Source organism: Lactuca sativa, chromosome 8 (genome assembly GCF_002870075.4).
Source record: "Lactuca sativa cultivar Salinas chromosome 8, Lsat_Salinas_v11, whole genome shotgun sequence".
Lineage (NCBI taxonomy): Eukaryota > Viridiplantae > Streptophyta > Magnoliopsida > Asterales > Asteraceae > Lactuca > Lactuca sativa.
Window position 1 is genome coordinate 143,331,245 of NC_056630.2, and position 20,451 is coordinate 143,351,695.

The following is a 20,451-nucleotide window of genomic DNA, read 5'->3' on the forward strand; positions in this document are numbered from 1 at the left end:
GGTGTTTTTGGAGTGTTCTTGGTGCATCTTGGAGAGGAATGAGCTCATTGGAGAAGTGTTGGTTGCACTAGAGCTTATAGATCCAAACTTTGTTCACCTTGATCTTTCTACGAAGAGGTATAAAGTTTGAATCTTGTTGATGCATTTGATAGATCTATCTACTCTTAGGTGTTGTGAGCTTTTGGTCAAGTACATAAAGTTTAGATATTGAAAGTTTGTGGCCTTGTTATGGATAAAGTTGGAAACTTTATCCATCTAAACGTCATATTAATTTAGATCTAAAAGCTTGAGACTTAGACTTAATGGATTAAGTTGGAAAAGATGCACATTTGGTCCCTTTGAGACTTGAAGAATAAATCTTTGTTGGTTGGACCATTCTAATGGATAAAGTTGGAAACTTTATCCATTATGGAGTTATTAGAAACCATAAAAATATCATATTGATAGGTTTTAATGAATAATGCTTAAGTTGATGTTCATATTATGGGTTTAGATGGATAAAATCGGGTTTTGGCTTAATACACTGTAGTTTGCAAAAGCATAAAGTTTGCAACTTTATGGCTTAATACGCTTTTATAAGCTTAAATCTAAAATTAGATGTTAGGTCTTAACTGATTAAGACGTTAGAAGGGGGTTTTGACCAGCTGTAGCGTACGCCAGGCGTACGCTGCACGTATGCGTTTGAGGTCCTAACTATGCGAGGGTCATGAGTACGTCGGGCGTACTGTTGGTACGTTGAGCTTACTCACGAAAGAGGATTTTAGGCTTTTTATCCTCGTGCCATTTCGGACTTAGGGACTTGGTCTTTTGTTGGGCCGCAAGCTTTTCAATGGTGGACCTTCTTGATCTTGGGCCCATTTTGGATATGTCTATCTTCTAGGCCTTGGGGCTAATTGTATTTGGGACTTGGTGGGTTAGGCCTAATAAGGCAAGGGTTAAGCAGCCTTTTCAGGGTTTAGGCTATCGGGTTGGATTATTGAACTAATTTCTAATTAGGATTTATTTACTTGAGATTTACTGAGAGGATTTCTCAAGTCAGCAACCCGAGTGTGAGTTGATATCTTTAGTCTGAGGTGAGTTTCCTTCACTGTATCCATGGGTCAAAGGCATTAATATCGGCCCAATAGATTATGTTTGTAGTATGAGGATTGTATTCGTGACAGTTTTCTGTTATGCATGTATTTGCTTGATGTCGTTGTGACTCTTTTGTTATGGTTATATGTGGTAGTGGTAGGGCTGAAATAGACCCGATACCGATTGCAAGAGACCGGAGGGGTTGAAATATACCCAGTACCGATTGAAAGAGACCGAAAGGGGTTGAAATATACCAAGTACCTGTTGAAAGAGACCGAATGGTTTGAAATATACCCAGTACCGGTTGAAAGAGACCGAAAGGATTGAAATACACCTAATACCGGTTGAAAGAGACCGAAGGGGTTGGAAAATACCCAGATATGTTAGACTGTTATGTATGTATGGTATGAGGTATTTTGGGAGAACTCACTAAGCTTTGTGCTTACGATTTTCAGTTTATGTTTCAGGTACTTTCAGCTCGAAATGGAATGGCCTGACCTGATCGCACTGCATCCACCTCTGTTTTCCGCATCATGTGATTTTGAGATTTTGTACTCTGATATTATTTTATTATGATATACTTTCGACTGTTTTGATATGATCCTCGTATGATTGGAATGAATTTAAATGAAAATTTTATCATAATTTTTGGGATGTTAATATATATATATATATATATATATATATATATATATATATATATATATATATATATATAGTTTGGTCTTTTTATATGGATAAATGACTTACGGTGTAATATTCACAAATCATAAAGATGTAACCTATCAAATTTTAAACTGAATGACCAAAACTGCAATTATGATCAAATCATAGAGACCATTTTTGTAATTTACTCATTAAATCTTATATATAAAACGTCATTTAAATATTTCGGCTCGATTTTATGGGAAAAGTTGAACCCAATATAAAAAACATAATTATATAAATATCAAAACCAAACAATCAATTCCTTATAAGGGTTTGAATTTCCTACTATGACTTTTTTTTTAGTTCTGGGATGTTTTCGGCAAAGTTAGCTGGTAGCAAGTAACTGTTAGTTGGTAAATGATAGTGTTTTGTTAAACTTTAAGAGGGTGTTTGGCTTAGCTTTAGGGGGCAAAAGTCCTTTTTGTAAAAGGACTTTTTACAAAAGTTGTTTTTTAAAATGTGTTTGGATTAGCTTTTAAAGGAAAAAAGAAAAATCAAAAGTTAAAGTTTTTGGTTTGATTTTTACATGCAAAATGACTAAAAATGACACGTTTACATATTTATTAGGGATAGATGAAAATATAAAAGTAATTTTAATGTTTAACACTGTTAAAAAGTTGGAAAAATCATGATTTCGTGACTTTTCAAAAAGACCAAATTTACTCTATTGGAAAAGTCATTCTCATCTTCCTAAACATCTTTCTGACTTTTTCTAAAAAAAAAAAAGTCAAAAGTTATTTTGCAAGTTAAACCAAACAACCTCTAAGTAAGATAGATTTTAAATTTGAAAAGTTTTGTTTAGTTTAAACACTAAAAATTAATAGTATCAAATGAGATTTTTTGTTTAAAACAGAATATTTTATCAAACAATATAAACTAGAACCCTATGTAAGACACCATTTAATTTCGACTTTTAAACACAATCATCTTAAAATGGGTTGGTTATGCCTATCGAAACAATTTTTTATCCGATTTTCAATTATATTATTTTAGTTACAAAAGGACTAATAACAATATAAGTTACTAAAACAAACTAAATTTTTTTAAGCATTCTAATACATTCTTAGCGACTTCTCGAGGTTGAAATAGTTGGCCACGTTTGATGAAGTTTCAATTTTAACCAAGACTTAAATTTACAATGCTTAGAAAAATTACAAGTTCAGTTTTAGCAATCTTGAAAAGATTTGGACAAAATATAACTTTTAACACTGATATTTTAATTTTATTTTTCCAAAATCACAGAATTATAAACTATGACGTTCTTTCTTGTACTTAATCCCATCTCATCTACACCCCACCCCACCCCAATTTTTATATAAACCAACTTTACATAGAGTTAAAATACATAATGCATTCAATACCCAATGCCAGTCTATCCCCATCACCAATGATGTGACATAAAAGTCAAAATGTCAAGAATGTGATATAAAAGTCAAAATCAATACTACTGTTGTGTTATAAGTTATGACAAAACATATTTTTGACTAAATAAGCACCCATAATTGACAACACATTCATTACAATCAAGAAAAGTTGGGATTTTTTTGCCATCTTTCAATAATAAATGGGGTGACATCCAATTCAATATTTCCAAATTCGGATCCATACCCCACTCATCCCACCCCACCCCCACTCCAACAAACCTTTGCCATATTTAGCAAGATCAAACACCATTTATATTTCATAACTCAAAATCCCACAAATTAATTTTAATAACAATTCCACCATCAAAGCTCTTTCATCCTTCAAATTAATCCAACATTCAACAATGGTGACTTTGTTTTTACCCCATATGACTGACCCAAATTACTACTACACTAATCTAGTCAAACAAAGAAGAAACCAAAGAACAAAAACGACCATTCAGAAGAATTAAAAAAAAAAAAAAAAAAAAAAACCCACAAGACCACTTGACCCTTTCTTTTGAAGGATTGTAAACCCCATAATTTTAGCTCCAAATATCCCCTAAACCCATTAAAATATATACAGAATATTTTTCAGGCGTTTGCAGATTGAGAAGGTAACCTTGGGTGATTATGTTCCCCTTCATACGTGACTATGAGCATTGTTGAATCTTCCAAGCATCTTTCCACATGTTTTCTTGCTGGACAACCTCTCATACTGCTACACTTATAATAACCCCTGTTCACAACCATGAAAAAATAAATAATCATTACCCATTTCATAAACACAAAAACCCATTTCAAAAACAGCAAAAAAGATTCATTTAAGATTCTGAATTTACAAAAAATTTGAATCTTTAGAATCAAAGTAACCTGGGATGAGGAGAACCCTTGATGGGCTTCTGTCCGTACTTCCTCCAAGAATACTCATCAGGTGGAATATCTGCAAGCTTGTTACTAATGGCAGGTACTTTGATTGACCTCTTAATCCTATGTTTTCTGGTCAACAAAAACAAAATTAGTCAAATTAGACCCCACAATAAAAACAAATTTACTTCATAATTATGAAGCCACTAACCTCTTTTTGGAGCAATGACATCGACCAGAACTTCCACATTTCACACTCCCATCATCTCCCCTGACCGAACACCGCCTTTTGTGTTGATACGAGGCTTGGTCAGCTGACCGGGTTGACCCGATCAATCGAAAAGAGCTTCCATCCAAATTAGCAACACTCCCTTCAATACTCAATGAAGACATAAAAGATCTGTTGGATGACATTGTAGGGGTGCAAGTTGAGCTATCAAAATTCAAGCTAATCCCGCTGTTACTACGCCGATACATCATTTCAGCTTGTTGTTTGAGCTTTTGTTGTTGAAGGAAATGGTAATTAGAAGAAGGGTGAGGGGTATTTTGGGAAACTTGAATGGAACACTTACCATTTGAGTTTAATTCGAGTGAAGGATGATGATGGTTAGCTAAAGAAAGAGTGCTCTTAACAACATTTGAACCAACTTCTTGAATTGGGTGCGAATCTAAAAGAAGTTGAAGGGGTTTTGGTGGATGATGGTGGGTTGTTATGGTGGTGGGGGTGTCTAGGAGTATGTTTTGGGGTACAGGGGTTGAAATTTTTTTGACCATTCTAACCCTAGCATGACCTAAACCATTATCGAGTAAAGATACAACTTTGTTGAACCTAACTACTGCATCCCCTGTTTGCACCATTAAGTTTTTGTACTGAACTTGATCTTGTGGCTGAGCCAAAAGGCTGAGGATTTTATGGCAACTCTCAACAGCAGCTCTATTAGCAGCTTCAACCTCTTCCATATCTCCCCTCAAAATAAAAAATCCAAGAAACTCAACTTCTAATGTAAAACACTAAAAACCCATAACAGAACTGCAAATTTAACAGATCATAACTCACAAAAGGGTCAAAAGGAGTTTTTTTTTTGTTTTTTTGAAAGATGAAATTTAAACTACTTGCCTTCTTTTTTCTGTGATTAAGGGTGAATTAGGGCGAAACTGTTAGTAAGATAACGAAAAATGAAGAAAACCCAGATAGAAACAAGGATACAAACGATTCCTTTCAAGAAAACACGAAAAGTAATGTTATAATCTTGGCAAAGAACAGACCTTTTCCAAGAGGATTGTAAAAACCCTAGAACAAGATTCTTTAAATCACCATATGGGGTTGTGGGATTAAGAGAAATAGGTGTGAAAGAGAAGACTTTTGTTGCTTCACGCAGAGAATTCACACACCCAAAAGAAAGAAAAATGCCATGTTATTATTTTAAAATCTCTAATTTTCTAGAGAGAGAGAGAACGAGAGGAACTGCTGTAATAAAGACGAGAGAGAGGGTTTGGGAAAAATGATTAAGGATTAAATAAAGAATAAGTAGAGTAACATACAGAAAACTGCCGTCTGTATCACATACTTCAAAAGTGGGTCCATTGCAAATTGAAGTATATATATATATATATATATATATATATATATATATATATATATATATATATATATATATATATATATATATATATATATATATATATATATATATATATATATATATATATATATATATATATATATATATATATATATATATATATATATATATATATGTGAGACGGCCTAATTTTGTGAGACCGTGAAACGCATTTTTTAATTTTTTTAATTTTTTTAGTTAATTCAAGTTCCGAAATAATATTTAAAAAAATAATTTTTTGATTTTTTCATTTATTTTGCATTTTAAAATTATTTTTTGAATATGTACAGTGTAATATTCTATTTAGAATATTTCACGTATTTTTCAAAAAAATAGATTTTTTTTAATTTTTTTTAGTTAATTCAAGTTCCGAAAATAATATTAAATTTTTATTTTTTTAGATTTTTCCATTTATTTTGCATTTTAAAATTATTTTTTAGAATATGTCAGTGTAATATTCTATTTAGAATATTTCACGTACTTTTCAAAAAAAAAACGAGATTTCTTTTTTATTTTTTATTTTTTTAGTTAATTCAAGTTCCGAAAATAATATTTAAAAAAAGAATTTTTGAATTTTTCCATTTATTTTGCATTTTAAAATTATTTTTAGATTTGGTATCACGGTCTCACAAAATTAGAATGGTCTCAAATGAACCTTAACTTTTATATATATATATATATATATATATATATATATATATATATATATATATATATATATATATATATATATATATATATATATATATATATATTCTTCAATTTGCAATGGACCCACTTTTGAAGTATGTGATACACACGACAGTTTTCTCTATGTTACTATATATATATATATATATATATATATATATATATATATATATATATATATATATATATATATATAAATAAATGAGAACATATAAAATGTTGAGAATGCGAGATCAAATCTGGTACATTAAATATTTAAAATCTAAGGCTGTCATTAATCATTAATTTAAACATAATATTAAATGATATTAAATTGTTTTTTAATTAAAAAAAATATAAAAGGGTATTCAAGTAATTTTATTATGTCATTCATTTTGAATATATCAGGTAAGTTTGACAATTAAAAGAAACTGTTCCTATGTTTTAGTAATCACAACTAGCTTCTTATCTTTGGGAGAATTCGATCGTATCTGCAATACAAAATATTGTCACAACTAAACATTTATACAACAATCGATTACTACTGTTCATGTGTAAAGAGATTTGTGCATTCAGAAGTTCGTAAAGGGTTGAAGGTGGAGGAATGTCGTCGATCATCAATCGAAGTGGAAGAAGTAAGCTTTCTAATATTTTTTGAATGTCGATTGAGTGGAAAAAGGGTATAGTAGTGGGTTTAGTTCTTCTTAATGTTTACATTTTAACGATTCTTAAAACCCTAGAATTAGGTTTTTTTGTTTTTTCTTTATATCATCTATTATGAAATGTAGTGACTCAAAATCGTCAATGATCGTTGATTTAAAGTTTGTATTTTACAAATAAAACGATATTGTATGTGAATGTTTAAACGAAAATGGTAATCGTAGATGAGTTTCAATGTTACGGTAGTCTGATATGGAATGTATTTAAGATTAATCATTTATGATTGTGATTGAAAGTTTTATGATGTAGATACATGTGTAGTCGTAGTCGACTACTTTGAACTTAAGTACGGTTATGAAAACCCAAAAATTAGTTTTTTTTTTTTTTTTTTACTTTTTTTCCAGAGTCGTCTTGTTGAATGTCAAAGTAAGTAGATTATCAATACCACAAGAAGAGTAATTGATATTAGTATTCGATTTTGAATGGTGTTTAAGAGCAAAAGAATAAGGAGGGGTATAAATGTCTTCATTATTGATTATTTGTAAAATATGATTGTTTGTGGTACAAAATTACCTTTCTAGTATTAATCCTTGTTGTGGGTTGTATATTGTTTAGATTGTTAAAGGCATATTCGGTTGTGAATGGGTACTTCATTGAGTATGTATGTATTTTTGATCTTGTACATGATGTAGTAAGTAACGAATAATGGTGTAGGAGTCCCTAACGGTTTTTGTGACTAAATTATTTACACTGTTTGTTAAGTGATGATTTTTGTAGACATTACTCTGTTGTTGGGTATGTGTTTGATTGAGTTTGTGCTTACTAGGGATAGTATATGATTATTTTAGTTGTTGATGATTCAATTCTGAATTATAAATGAATAAGGTATTTTAATTCTACTATTAGGTAGAAAGAAAAGTGAGAGGATATTACTAAAGACGACATTCAACAAATTCACTAATGAAGAATCCAATCCATTGCTTATTGATATTGAAGATGAAGACAATCAAGGAAATGAAACAGGAAAACCTCGGATTAGAAGAGAATGACAAAAGAAATGTTCAACACCTAAGAAGAAAACTAAAAAACAAACTGGTGGTGATGATGATTAAATGAAAATTAAAATGTTAAATATCAATTGGAATCTATATTGATTATGTGTCTTAATTTTTGGACAGGTGTGGAGGAACGTGTGAATCACACACCAGACAATTCAATGTAAAGGGAGATTAAAGTTGTAGTTTTGAGCTCAGATTCAAGTAATGAATTTGTTTAAAATTAAATTTATTTAAAGTTTGTTTTTGTAGTTAGTTTTAATAACTTGTATTGTTTTATATTTATTAATAGAAAAGAATATGAAAACCAAAGTCAATGTGAAGAAGTTTGCTGCAGGAAAAGCAAGGGTTTCAAAATCTAAAAAAAAGATACATAAACAAAAAGGTATCAATGATGATTTCATGTAATGTAAGTTGTATATCAAAATGTGTTGAGTTATGATTATGTTGTCTACATATTGACAGGTTTGACTGAAAGTGTTGACATGACAGAAGATAATGAAATACATAAGGAAAATGAATTGAGAACAAAAAGACGGTTTGATAGTTGTAAAATAAAAGGTGATGAAGTTGTTGTTTTAAACTCATGTTCAGGTAATGATTTATTTTTAATTAAATTTAATATAACTTTATTTTTGTAATTTAGTTATAGTCATTTATTGTGTTAAATATGTCTTAACAGGAAAACATAAGGTAACTGTCAAGAAGCTTAATGAAGATGAAGACTCTGATTTTGAAGATGCTAAACCTATGCTTATAAGGAAAAAGAGAATGCATTATACTTCCTTCAAAGATGATGACAAAAAAATGTGAAGAAATTAAAAAGACAAAAGAATAAAGAAGGAAATGTAGTGAAAGCAAGGAAAATGCCTAAAGTTGTAGGAAATGATGCAGAAGAAGCAAGACGAATACAAGTACGGACATCTCCAAATGTTTTGTACATTTGTATGCATAACCTTAGCAAGGAACAGGAAGCGTATATTTCTTCTATTGGTCTGGGGCATTTGTTGAGTATGAAAGTGGATGTGCATCAATTATGGGGCATTATACTGTAAGGAATTTTGATGCAGATAGGATGGTACTCAACCTTCATCATGGTGATATACCAATTAATCGGCAGGTTATTCAGGAACTGTTGGGTCTGCCTCTGGGAAATGTTACAATAAAGTTCATGACTTATAGAGAAGTTACAGACGACATTATAATTGTTTGGAAGAAACAATCCGATGATGAAGATAATATTAGACCAAGGGTAGTTCAACAAGTTATTATGCAAACAACACGTGCAGATTTACTCTATAAAGTAAACATCTTTGTACTGCTGTGTAATACACTAGGTCAGTCAATGAGCATGGGAACATGTGACCTCCATGTTATAAAAAGTCACGAAAGACCTGGATCTAAGTGACATCGATTGGTGTGGATATTTTTTTGATTGCCTTAAGGAGACAAAAAGTGCATGGAATCCAAACAACAAAAAAGGATTCTATGTTGGGCCAATTATCTTACTGCTGGTAAGAGTTGTTATAAATTCAGCTGTCATTCAATATTGGTTTACTTATGTTTGCAAATTCATTAAAGTGTATTTAATTAATACAATATTTATTTGTCTTTGTTGTATTTGCTATATGTAGAAAGTGTTCGATGCGATTCAGTGAATATTGTACGAGGCAGACCAGCAATATGTTTTTGGAATGTTGAAAAACTGTGTGAGCGAGAAAGAGTAGAGTGTAGGACAATAGGTCTGGGTATGGGTGAATTGCAAGAACCATTTCAAGTCATCAATGAATCATCGGGAACTAGTAATGTAGGTCAAGAAAAAGTTCAGGTAATATTTTATTATATTGAATAATGCATATGAAATTTAAAAGTCGTTATTTTGTATAATCTAAATTAATTATATTCATACATGTTGACAGGGAAATGATGCGGGAGGTGTGAAAATTAGTGATGGAAGGTGTAAGGTATTAATATAATATAATCATTAATAAATAATAAGGTATTAGTACAAAAACTAACAGTGTATTAATTTTCGTAGGGAAATCAAGGAGAGGAAATTTTTAGTGGAAGTGGGGAAAGTGTTGAGGTAGTTTACTAATTATTCTCATTTGAATTATGAGTTACTATAGTATTAATTAATACTAAATGACATATTAATGTTTTTATTTGGTTTGTACCGTAATTAAATTGTGTTGACCTTATTAGACAACTATTTCAACAATAAAGGAAATGCACGACATGCTAGTGCAGCAAAAGAAAGTGTTGGAAGACAAAATAAATGATGTTGTCAAGAAATATCCTGAGAATCAATTGGTCAAAGAATGGAAAAACAAAGTAATTGATCTGTTTAATGAAGTTTCCGCATCATAGGAACCATAACAATCTCAATGGTGGTATGATAACGAGGCTGAAATTGAACGTATACTGATTCTAGCAACATCTCACAAACAGTTTGACAACTCCCCGATAGAAAATTGTAATATTCAGATGTCAAAGGAATATGCAGACTTCGTGAATAGATCTGGAAATGCCATGTAACATCCGGATTCCCAGGTACCCTATGTTAAGTATTTATATTGATTTTATGAGAGGGACTTGGTGAGTAAGTGCTCAGACTCGCCGAGTGGGATCGCACATCTTTTGGTCTGATTTAATGAGTGGACTCGGCGAGTCCACGCTGTTTATTGAAACCCTAATTTCTTGGGTTTGGGACCTATTTAAGGACCCTTATAGCCACCATTTGCGGCCACCAGACCCTTGTGAGAAACCCTAATAGTGTTTGAGCGTTTGTGAGAGAGAAGATGCCATTATTTGACCTTTGTGGGTTGGTTTTGCAAGAAGAAGTTGCTTCCAGCTTAGAGAAGGCCAAAGAGGTTGCATATTTGTGGATTTCAAGCAGAGGGCATCATTTTTGAGGTAGCATATCGATCCTCTTTCTGTTTTGTTAGAGAATACATGGATCTAGGGTTTCCTATACCTTTTATTGGGTCGATTTGTTGGGAATATGGTCCCTTATCATGCTTAGACTTCAGATCTGGACCCATAGTGGTCCAGAGGATGTTATCCATCTTGATTTATGTTGAGTTATGGAAGAAATGGACTTAGGATGTTGTATTTGGGGCTATTTCTTCAAGTAGAGTTATTTAGACATTGCATGAGTATCAAGATCGAACCTTTACGTGTTTATTGAGCTTGGGAAGGTCGGATATATGGATTAGAGGAACAGATCTGACCTCAGAAGGCCGTTTGAGCTTGAGCATGGCGGCAACTCGCCGAGTTCATAAGTGGTCTCGACGAGTCGAGTCGGGGTTGCCCCGCGATTCGTGACAGGTGTAACCCGTCGAGTGGAATGATGACTCGACGAGTCAAGAGAGGCTGAAAGGATTCAGAAAAACCGCATGGACTCGCCGAGTCGGGTCAAAGTTTGACCGTTGACTTTCGTTGATTTTAAGATTCTGGTCAAGACTGATTCAGGAGAGTTCAGGGAAGGGTAGAATGGTCTTCTACCCAGTCTGTAGAGATGAGATCATGAGAGTGTATTGATAGGGAATGTTATTTGAATAATAAGAGGAGGCTAAGTCAGGACGTTGAGCATGAGACTTTGTTCGACTTCATTGAAGTGAGTCTTCTCACTATACTGTACCTTGAAGGGTACCTATGTGTGACTGGAAGGTCTTGTATGCTATGATGTGTGTGCTATATGCGGTTATGTGATATGTATGTTATGTATGATAAGGACCAGAAGGTCAAGATGATATATTTGTATGTGTTATGTATGTTACGTTGGTAAGGACCGGAAGGTCAAGAGGTTACGGACCGAAAGGTCGATACGGGTAGGACCGAAAGGTCTACCGGGATTTGGGACGAAAGTCCCCTGAGACACATGGATCGGAAGATCCTGTAGAGTTATGTCCTGGAAAGGCGTATGTAGGGTATGTGGTATTTTGGGGAACTCACTAAGCATTTATGCTTACAGTTGTTGTGTGATGTGTTTTAGGTACTAGCGAGGATCGCGGGAAGGCGTCGGCATGATTCGTACACACTCATGGAGTTTATGATATTGAGATCTCGGGACATGTTTTGTTATATTGCAGTGGACACATTATGTTTTTATGATGATCGTGTGAATGAAAGTATGTTTTAAAATGAAAAATTGTTTTGAAAAAATCACGTTGTTACATGCCAATTCCTTTGTCTGTAGTACCATTCAACAATGAAGAAAAAGGGTTTAATAGAAGAGGGTATAGGCCTCGCATGAAATCCGAATATCTGAAATCTCCTTACATTATACAGGCTGTTGATATCACCAAAGGAGTTCTACGACAAGAAAAAAGTGTAGCATAATGAATATTCTCTCTCCAGGGAGAGCCAAAGTAAGTTGCATTTAAAATATGTTTAAAATTACTTAATTTTGTTGGTTGCTTATTAAAATAAGTATCAATTGGTCACGTCTGTTGCAGTGATATAGTTTTCCACACTTTGGATGATTTTTCTGCTGAGAGGTTTCACATGGAAAGTTTTTTTTCCAACATGTGAACTATTTGGTCATGTGATTGATTGTTGGAGTCAAGTGTTGAATCTTGATGAAAGTAAGCGTGCACCTGAATCACCTCTGAGAGTTTATTGCAAGACAGATGTGACAATATAATTTAATATTGTTCAATGTTGATTAAACTATTTTTTAAATACAACTTATAAATAAACTAATGAGTTTTTAGAAATGGATTACAGAATTCGTATCTTGAAAGTGATTTAACAGAAAATCAACGTAAAGATAAATTCATTGAGAATCTGTTGCTTTCTATTAAAGATATGGACGCAAGCCTACGTTACGTTGGATTGGTAAGATACATATCTGAACATTTTACTTATGTGTTTATTTATCATTGATCAAATATGAATACTAAATAAAGTGACTACATGTAAATGAATATACGTTACAGCTTTTCCTACCAGTCGTCCGTTCCTTCCACATTTTCCTTTTTGTGATCAATCTACAATGCCCAGAGTTTGTAATCATTGACAATAGCAAAGTTGATAATCATATTGATGAGAGATATGGTCAGTTGCCCCAAATCATTGTAAGTGATTAATAAAAGTTACATTACCTAGCAAATAACATTTCATATGTGTTGACAATCTTTTTTTACATTTTCAGAAAAAGTATATAGTTGATTACTTAAAATCTCAGAATCATCCAAAAACTGAGATGTTTTCACATGTGATGCCATATAGACTGGAAATGCCTTGGAGAACAATAAACAACCACATTGATTGTGGTGTGTTTACAATGCGTCACATGGAAACGTATATGGGTGGAAGTATGAATGAGTTTAAAGTTGGGTTCAAGAACGAGTCTTCTGCACAAGATGATCAACTTGTTAAACTGAGGACAAAGTATTTATACAAAATCATCACTCATGAATATATTGTGCAAAAGGATTATGTGCTCCAAAAGGTTGATGAATTCCACAAGATTCCTTCAAGACAACGTTCTGAACTGTTGGCCATTGCAAAGGAAAAAATTCACACAAGATTGGATGATTTTAGTTAATTATGTTAAAAAGGTTATTTTGATTATGACTTTTATGGTTTCTTTTGGATAGTTTTAAAACAATGGTTTTGTATGTTAAGGATATTAACTTGGGTTGTAGAACGTACAACAGTTCCTTTTGGTTTGCTAATTTAGTAATGGAATGGTAATATTTTAAACTTAATATTAATAGTTATAAGTTTACATTAACTTTTGAAAAATTAAATAAGAAATAAATTATGTCAAACAATGATGATTAACATGACTGGTATAATTATAATGTACAGTCAGTAATGATTCTTACTAACAAACATTTGTTAATATGCTATACTACCATGATCATACAATCAGAACTTTTAATAATTTAAATGACTATATCTATAGTCTATAATGATTGTTGTTGTTTTTATATCTTAAAGTATGTTGTTATTCAATATTGAATAATAGCATAAATACATGAATTAATCATAACATATTCTACTTTAAATGCAAATTGTTTTAACATAATAGCAGAGTATATATTTCACAATTTCATAACATTAATCTATTGAAAGTAATTAATGTATTTATGATATTATTCATTATTGACTATAACAAAGGGTTTAAAGTTTAATGTTGTTAAACTTATGACTAAAATATACCCAAAAGCAGACATGAAATAGTATATAAAAAACATGTAAAATAAATCAATATATGATGTATATGTGTTTTAAAATAAAACAACATAATGAAACATAAAAACATCTCCTTATTCATGAATCGTACAAACATTTGTTAGTATGATATATTCCTAACAACATACAATAAAATATGAATACTGCTTGAATTGTATATGTCTATAGTCTATAATGATTGATGTTTTTATAATTTCAACAAAAGAAAAATATATCTATTCTAAATGCAAACTGTTTTGATCAAATAACAGAGGTTTAAATGCCTATTCATATCATTAATCTGTTATGATTACCAGATATGTTTATGATATTATTCATTGTTGAATAAAACAAAACGTTAAAAATCATGAATGTGTTTTAAGATAAAATAACATACTGAATCATAGAAACATATTTTTATTCATAAATCTAATAGAAAAATAAAATCTATTGGGCAAATGAATGGGCCATTTTAAGGTTGTTTTGACTCTCGTACAAGTCTGACTTTGCAAGTCCTCCAATTATGGTTAACATATTGATTGCAACCTATGCAAAGTCTAGTTTTTTTCTTTGCAGCTTCAATAGCTTTCTCCATAGCACTAACCATTCTTTTCTTAGTTCCACTCCCTTTGGTACGTATAGATGAAGGTGGACGGGTATTTATTTCATCATGAATGTTGCGTATTCCAGGCATCCGAATAATTTCTTCTTCATCATTATCAGATGATGATTGGTTTGAACTGCCAAACTCCATTATTGCCTGCTTCAAGATACGTGTTTTTTCAAAAAATTCCAACAACTCCTCCTTGCTTCTTTTGAAATGATCCAAGCAGTATTCAATATTGTTGTATGCCTCTGTTAGAAGTTTAAAGGTGTCATCTTCGGTATCCATGGCAACATGTTTCATGGCAAGCAAATGGCTGGAAATTGCATCCCTTTTCCATCTTCTGAGAATATACTGCTCTGGAATCTCTTCAACATGGTTGTTTTTCAATACAACAAAAATATGATGACACAAAATGCCAGTACGTATAAAGTGATTGCATGAACATTTAACTTCTTTTTCAGGCAACTTTAGTTCAACCTACATTGTATAATAAAAATAATATATGTTAGTAACCAGTTGAATTAACATATTAGTTGGTGATTATTGCATAATATTGAAACAATTATATGTAATTTAAAAATAATTATATAATATACTTGTATGATCACTAATGAATAGCGTTTCAACAATGAATATAACTTTGCATTTTATCTTCAACTGTTTGCTCTTATCCTTTTGTGTAATCATAACAACTTGCCACCCATCAATCATTTCAATGCTGTCAATAGAACAGTACCAGACTGCTTTAAATATTTCCTTTTTGACCTCATAGAAAACGGTTTTAGTGTAAACTGCAGCTGCATGTTCTAGTAATCCACTTGGAAGCGTCATTTCATGCTTTGCATTTTTTGTATCATGCTCTAGTTTCTGTTGACCATTTCGTTGCTTTCCAATTGCGGTGTCGTAGTTCATCATGAAATAGATAAGCAAATTACCAGAGTTAGAGTATTTATTAAAAAATGAGTTGACACTTTCAGACCTTGAAGTAGTTCTCATCAGACCATGTAGTGGCATGTCTTTAAAATAGGCTGGAATCCAAAGCTTTTGATCCTTGTACATGACTTTGAACCATATTTTGTCTTGTAGTTTGAATTTTCTCATAAGCAGTTTCCACCTTGATTCAAAGACTTTAGGCTCGATGTAGACATTCCAAATAAGCTTACTAAAACGCTTTCAAAAATCAGTGTTTTTCAGAAAATCCGCTGAAACCTAAAAAAAACAATAGAATTTTATAAGATTATCTATGAATAAACAATATGTATGCTAATCATTTTTAAATATACGTAAACTGTTTAAATCATTGCTTAATAAAACATGTTATGTGTTAACTATGAATAAAATATACACACCTTAGCTTGTAGTTTTTTCATAATGTGCCACATACATAAGCGGTGATTAGAATTAGGAAATATTGCTTCAACGGCCTGTAGAATTGCTGGATCTTGGTCTGTTAACACTAAATGAGGGTGTTTTCCATGTGCTTTCAAAAAAGCTTCAAGCAACCAATGATAAGATTCTATTGACTCGTTGCTTAACAAACTTGCTCCAATGTTTATTGAACATTTGTGGTTATCAATGGTTGTTGTAGCACCTGGTTCCTGGTATGTATTCTATTTAAGTATTTTGCATTTATGGCCTTAGACTCAGCGAGTTGAAGGCCCAACTCATCGAGTAGAAGCAGATTTGATCTGTGATTTAAATGACGGGCTCGTCGAGTCGACTCCCAAACTCAACGACTAGACTCTGACTGGACAAAGCACTAATCTAACGGTTTGCACCCAATTTAAGCATCTCATCCAGCCACCCTTCATCCCTATTGCTTCCAACCCCCCCCCCCCCCCCCCCCCCCCTATAACGCCTGTGTTTCTGGGCCTGTCATTAATGTTGATGTAATAGTCTAGGTTAACCTTTGTAACTCGTTTTGAAATAATAAGAGTGTATTATTTGGGTATTATGTGTTTTGTGCTTAATTGCTTAATTATGTGGTTTGATTAATTAAAAATAAAAATAAGCGTCAAAATTAAAGTGTAAAATAAACTTAATATCTTTGGATAATGTTGTAGTAGTTGAAACGAGGTTTCCGAATATATATAGAACGCCTAAATCTGACTTCGTATGAGGAAGTTATGATTTATCGAAGTTTCGGCTTAGCAGTATGCACCCTGAAATACTCGATTTGAGATCGAGCGGTTTTTAGCCGAAGCAATCTAAACGAGGATCGAAGGTCTCGTTGTTGGTATCGAAACGATGAAAAGTTAGGTGAGAACGGACGTCAAACGAAGAACTTATGAATTTATAACGAAGTTTTTCTGTCCCGGCCTATTAAAGATAAATAATAAAAATAAAGTCAAAATTAGCCGACGGAGTCTAAACGAAAGTTGTAGAGCGTAGTCTCACCTTCGCGTGGATATAAAGAACGTCAAAAACGAAGTTCGTATGAAGAAGATATGAATTTCCGAAGTTTATTAAATATTTTGTATTTAAATTTAATCTTTAATTCGGATGATTATCCGAAGGAGTCACCGATCTGATCCGAAGTACGCCCCGCGTACAGCGAAGCATGATGACCTTCGCACTCGAGTTCTTCGGATGACGAACGCCATGACGTTTCGGAGCAGTACGCCCCGCGTACTGCTGTACGCCCCGCGTACTCCGAGGCTCCAGCCTCCTATAAATAGGATCCGAAGGCAGCCGAGTTCTTTTGCTATTTTCTCTCTTCTCTCTCCCGTTTTGCATCGGTTTGCATGCCAGAAATACCCCGAAGCCCCGGTATTATTCTCGAGCCCCGAGGCAAGTCCCGAGATCCCGAAGATCCCGAGAAGTGCGGTTCCCGAGCCGAAGCTCTGCCCGCGAGAAGTTCGATTTTTGTGGAGATCTTCCAGATCTATCGAAGAATTCAACTTCTATAAGCCGTAGTGCTGTCTAATCATCTTCTGATCAAGTGAGTGTATACTACCTTTCATAAACACGATAATAATACAAGTATGGTTCGAGTGTATTAAGTATATTGTTGTTTATATGTGTGAGTGCGTAGTTACTTTCTTCTAACGCATGATTATGAAGTATTTTATACGAAATACGTGTTATGTGTATAATTTTGTTGTTATGTGTGTGAATGTATATTCACCCTCTTCCATCTCATAGATCTGAATTGCTTTCTATGAAATACGTGTTATATGGGTGTGCCTCATCTGTTATGTGGAATATATATTGAATGAAAATGATATACAGGTTTTAAAATATGTATAAAAATATATATTTTTATCTACTAATATGTTGGGTAGAACATGGGTAGATAGTTGGTGGGAAATAAACAGATGAGAGGCCTCGATGTTGTTGTTGTTGATCTAGTTATTTAGCGGAGTATGGATAACGACCACAAACTCTTTCTAGACAGTCCAGTGGAACGCTAGCAGGTTCATAACCTGTAGGTGTTGTGAACGATGTGTTCACCGGTGTACTCTATCCCCCTCATGGTTGTCTTTAGGATATCTATTGTTGAGGAAACCCCTTAGCAGTGATGTCCGTCCCGATGAAAATCCTAGATTAGGTCCCTTGAGATAGATGTTTTTTTAGGTACGTAAAGTGAGGATAACGGGAATGGGTAATCGGGATAGTGATTGGTTGGTGAAATTAAATATAATTAATTTATTGAGGGTTGAAAACCCTATATGCTCACCAGGCTCCCAAGCCTGACCTACTCAGTTTTATTTGTATTACAGGAAGTGGCGCAAGAGAGTAAGATGGATGAATCATCGAGTTGTTTTGTTTACAAGTCTGTATATGTATATATTTGTTGAATGACTTGTAATGTTATCGTTTATGCTTTATGGTCTGTATCGGAACATGACATCCCGAGTTTTGACTATATAATGAAAATGCATCTCTTGATGAAGTGCTTTGATAAATATTATTTTATCATGTTTTGTTTTGGGAACAAATTCCGCAACACTTTTAAATCAAAAGGATTTACTCTGAAGTTATTTTAAAAAGCATAAATGAAATCGGTCTTTTCTGGCCGAGATTTTGGGGATGTCACAGTTGGTATCAGAGCATTAGTTTAAGCGAACTAGGAATTTGTAGAATTTCTAGACTTGAACTTAGAATGCTAAGTGGAATTTTGAGATGTGTGTCTATTGGATTTTAGACACGAGCACTAGTTTATTTTAGGAAAGTTGCCTAAAATGCTTTTATGTGCTAAATGTTATATGTTGCCATATATGATATTAATTGTTCGGATCTACGGTCTGTTGCCGACAGGATATAGAAACCTTATGTGTGTAGGATTCTAAGCGTATGTCTACGGTATTAGAACTAGCATGTAATCGTTTCGGAGTAATAAGGATGATTTAAATATCTATCGTGAATGAGGATCAAATTTCACCTTATTCGGTGTGTAGATCAAAAATGGTGAGAACAAGGAGTGGCGTTGGACACGCAGATGAAAACAGGAATCAAACGCCAGTGATTGAGCAAATACCTGTTGTAGCAGCAGCACCAGAACCGATACCAATGGTTGCGATGCAAGCCATGATTCGGGCTATGTTAGCTGAACAAAGGGATGAGATGCGACAGATGTTGCATGATAATAGGGATGAACCTATCATACCTATTGAGGAACCCGAATTGATTCCCGAGCAATCGGAGGAAGGGAACAATAGTCGCATTATGAGTCAAGTTGGGACTCAAGGAGAACGAAGGAACGATCCGGAAAGGAGAAACAACAAGGATGGGCGAATGTACAAGAACTTCTTGGGCGCCAAGCCGCCAAGTCTTTCTGGAAGCCCAAAGCCTGTTGAAATAATGGATTGGATCTCTGAAATGGAGATGGTATTTGAAAGTTGCGACTGTAGCAACAAACAGAAGACCGTCTTTGCAGTTAGACAACTGAAGACTAGAGTCTTGAGTTGGTGGAAGTTGTTGCAAGATACTATGCCACGAGGAGAAGCCCTGAAAATGTCATGGGAGGAGTTCTTGGAACAACTAAGGGTGCAGTATTGTTCAGAGATAGATCTGATTGATCTGAACAATGAGTTCCAAAACTTGAAGAAGGGGAAAATGAGCATAGACGACTATGCTACTGCATTCAATGAGAAAATGAAGTTATTTCCGTACCTAGTGCCAACGGAACTCTCCAAGATTGAGAGGTTTGCTAATGGACTGCCTGCCGACTTTGGTCCGACAGTCAAGATGGCAACTACTCTGAAAACGGTTGTTCGTGCAACTAGAATGTGGAGGCCCAGCAGAAGGAAAAGGGTCTGGAAAGGATAGAAGTTGGTGAAAAGAGGAAGTTCGATGGAACTTCAGGGTCCAATAAGAAAAACAAGTTCTCGAAATCTGGTTCGAGAGGAGGAGGAGGTGAAGCGAAATGGTGCGACAAATGTAAGAAGAAGCATCATGGAAAATGTGAGGTAGCGGCCACATGATACAAATGTGGAAAGTCAGGGCACTATGCCAATGAATGTACCCTTTCTAAGAAAGTTTGTTATGGTTGTGGTGAGGAGGGACACATGTCGAGGGACTGCCTGAAGAAGAAGGAGGCAGCTAGACCCAACATTCCGCCAAAGCCAAAGGCGAGAGCATTCCAGATGACACTGGAA

General features: G+C 33.6%; 2 protein-coding genes across 2 annotated transcripts; both read right to left on the reverse strand.

The window, feature by feature from the left end:
* Nucleotides 1-3,435: 3,435 nt before the first annotated feature.
* Nucleotides 3,436-5,553, reverse strand: LOC111910906 (probable WRKY transcription factor 21). Its single transcript, XM_023906714.3, has 3 exons — nt 4,264-5,553; nt 4,059-4,184; nt 3,436-3,924 (listed from the first exon to the last, which is right to left on the reverse strand). Exons 1-3 carry the CDS (start codon nt 5,010-5,012, stop codon nt 3,780-3,782), a joined length of 1,020 nt encoding a protein of 339 aa, XP_023762482.1. The 5' UTR covers nt 5,013-5,553; the 3' UTR covers nt 3,436-3,779.
* Nucleotides 5,554-14,716: 9,163 nt separating this feature from the next.
* On the reverse strand, nt 14,717-15,910 carry LOC111910886 (protein FAR1-RELATED SEQUENCE 1-like). The gene is made up of 2 exons (XM_023906690.1): nt 15,491-15,910; nt 14,717-15,328 (listed from the first exon to the last, which is right to left on the reverse strand). The coding sequence occupies exons 1-2, from the start codon at nt 15,908-15,910 to the stop codon at nt 14,717-14,719; spliced, it is 1,032 nt and encodes a 343-aa protein (XP_023762458.1).
* Between the last annotated feature and the right edge of the window lie 4,541 nt (nt 15,911-20,451).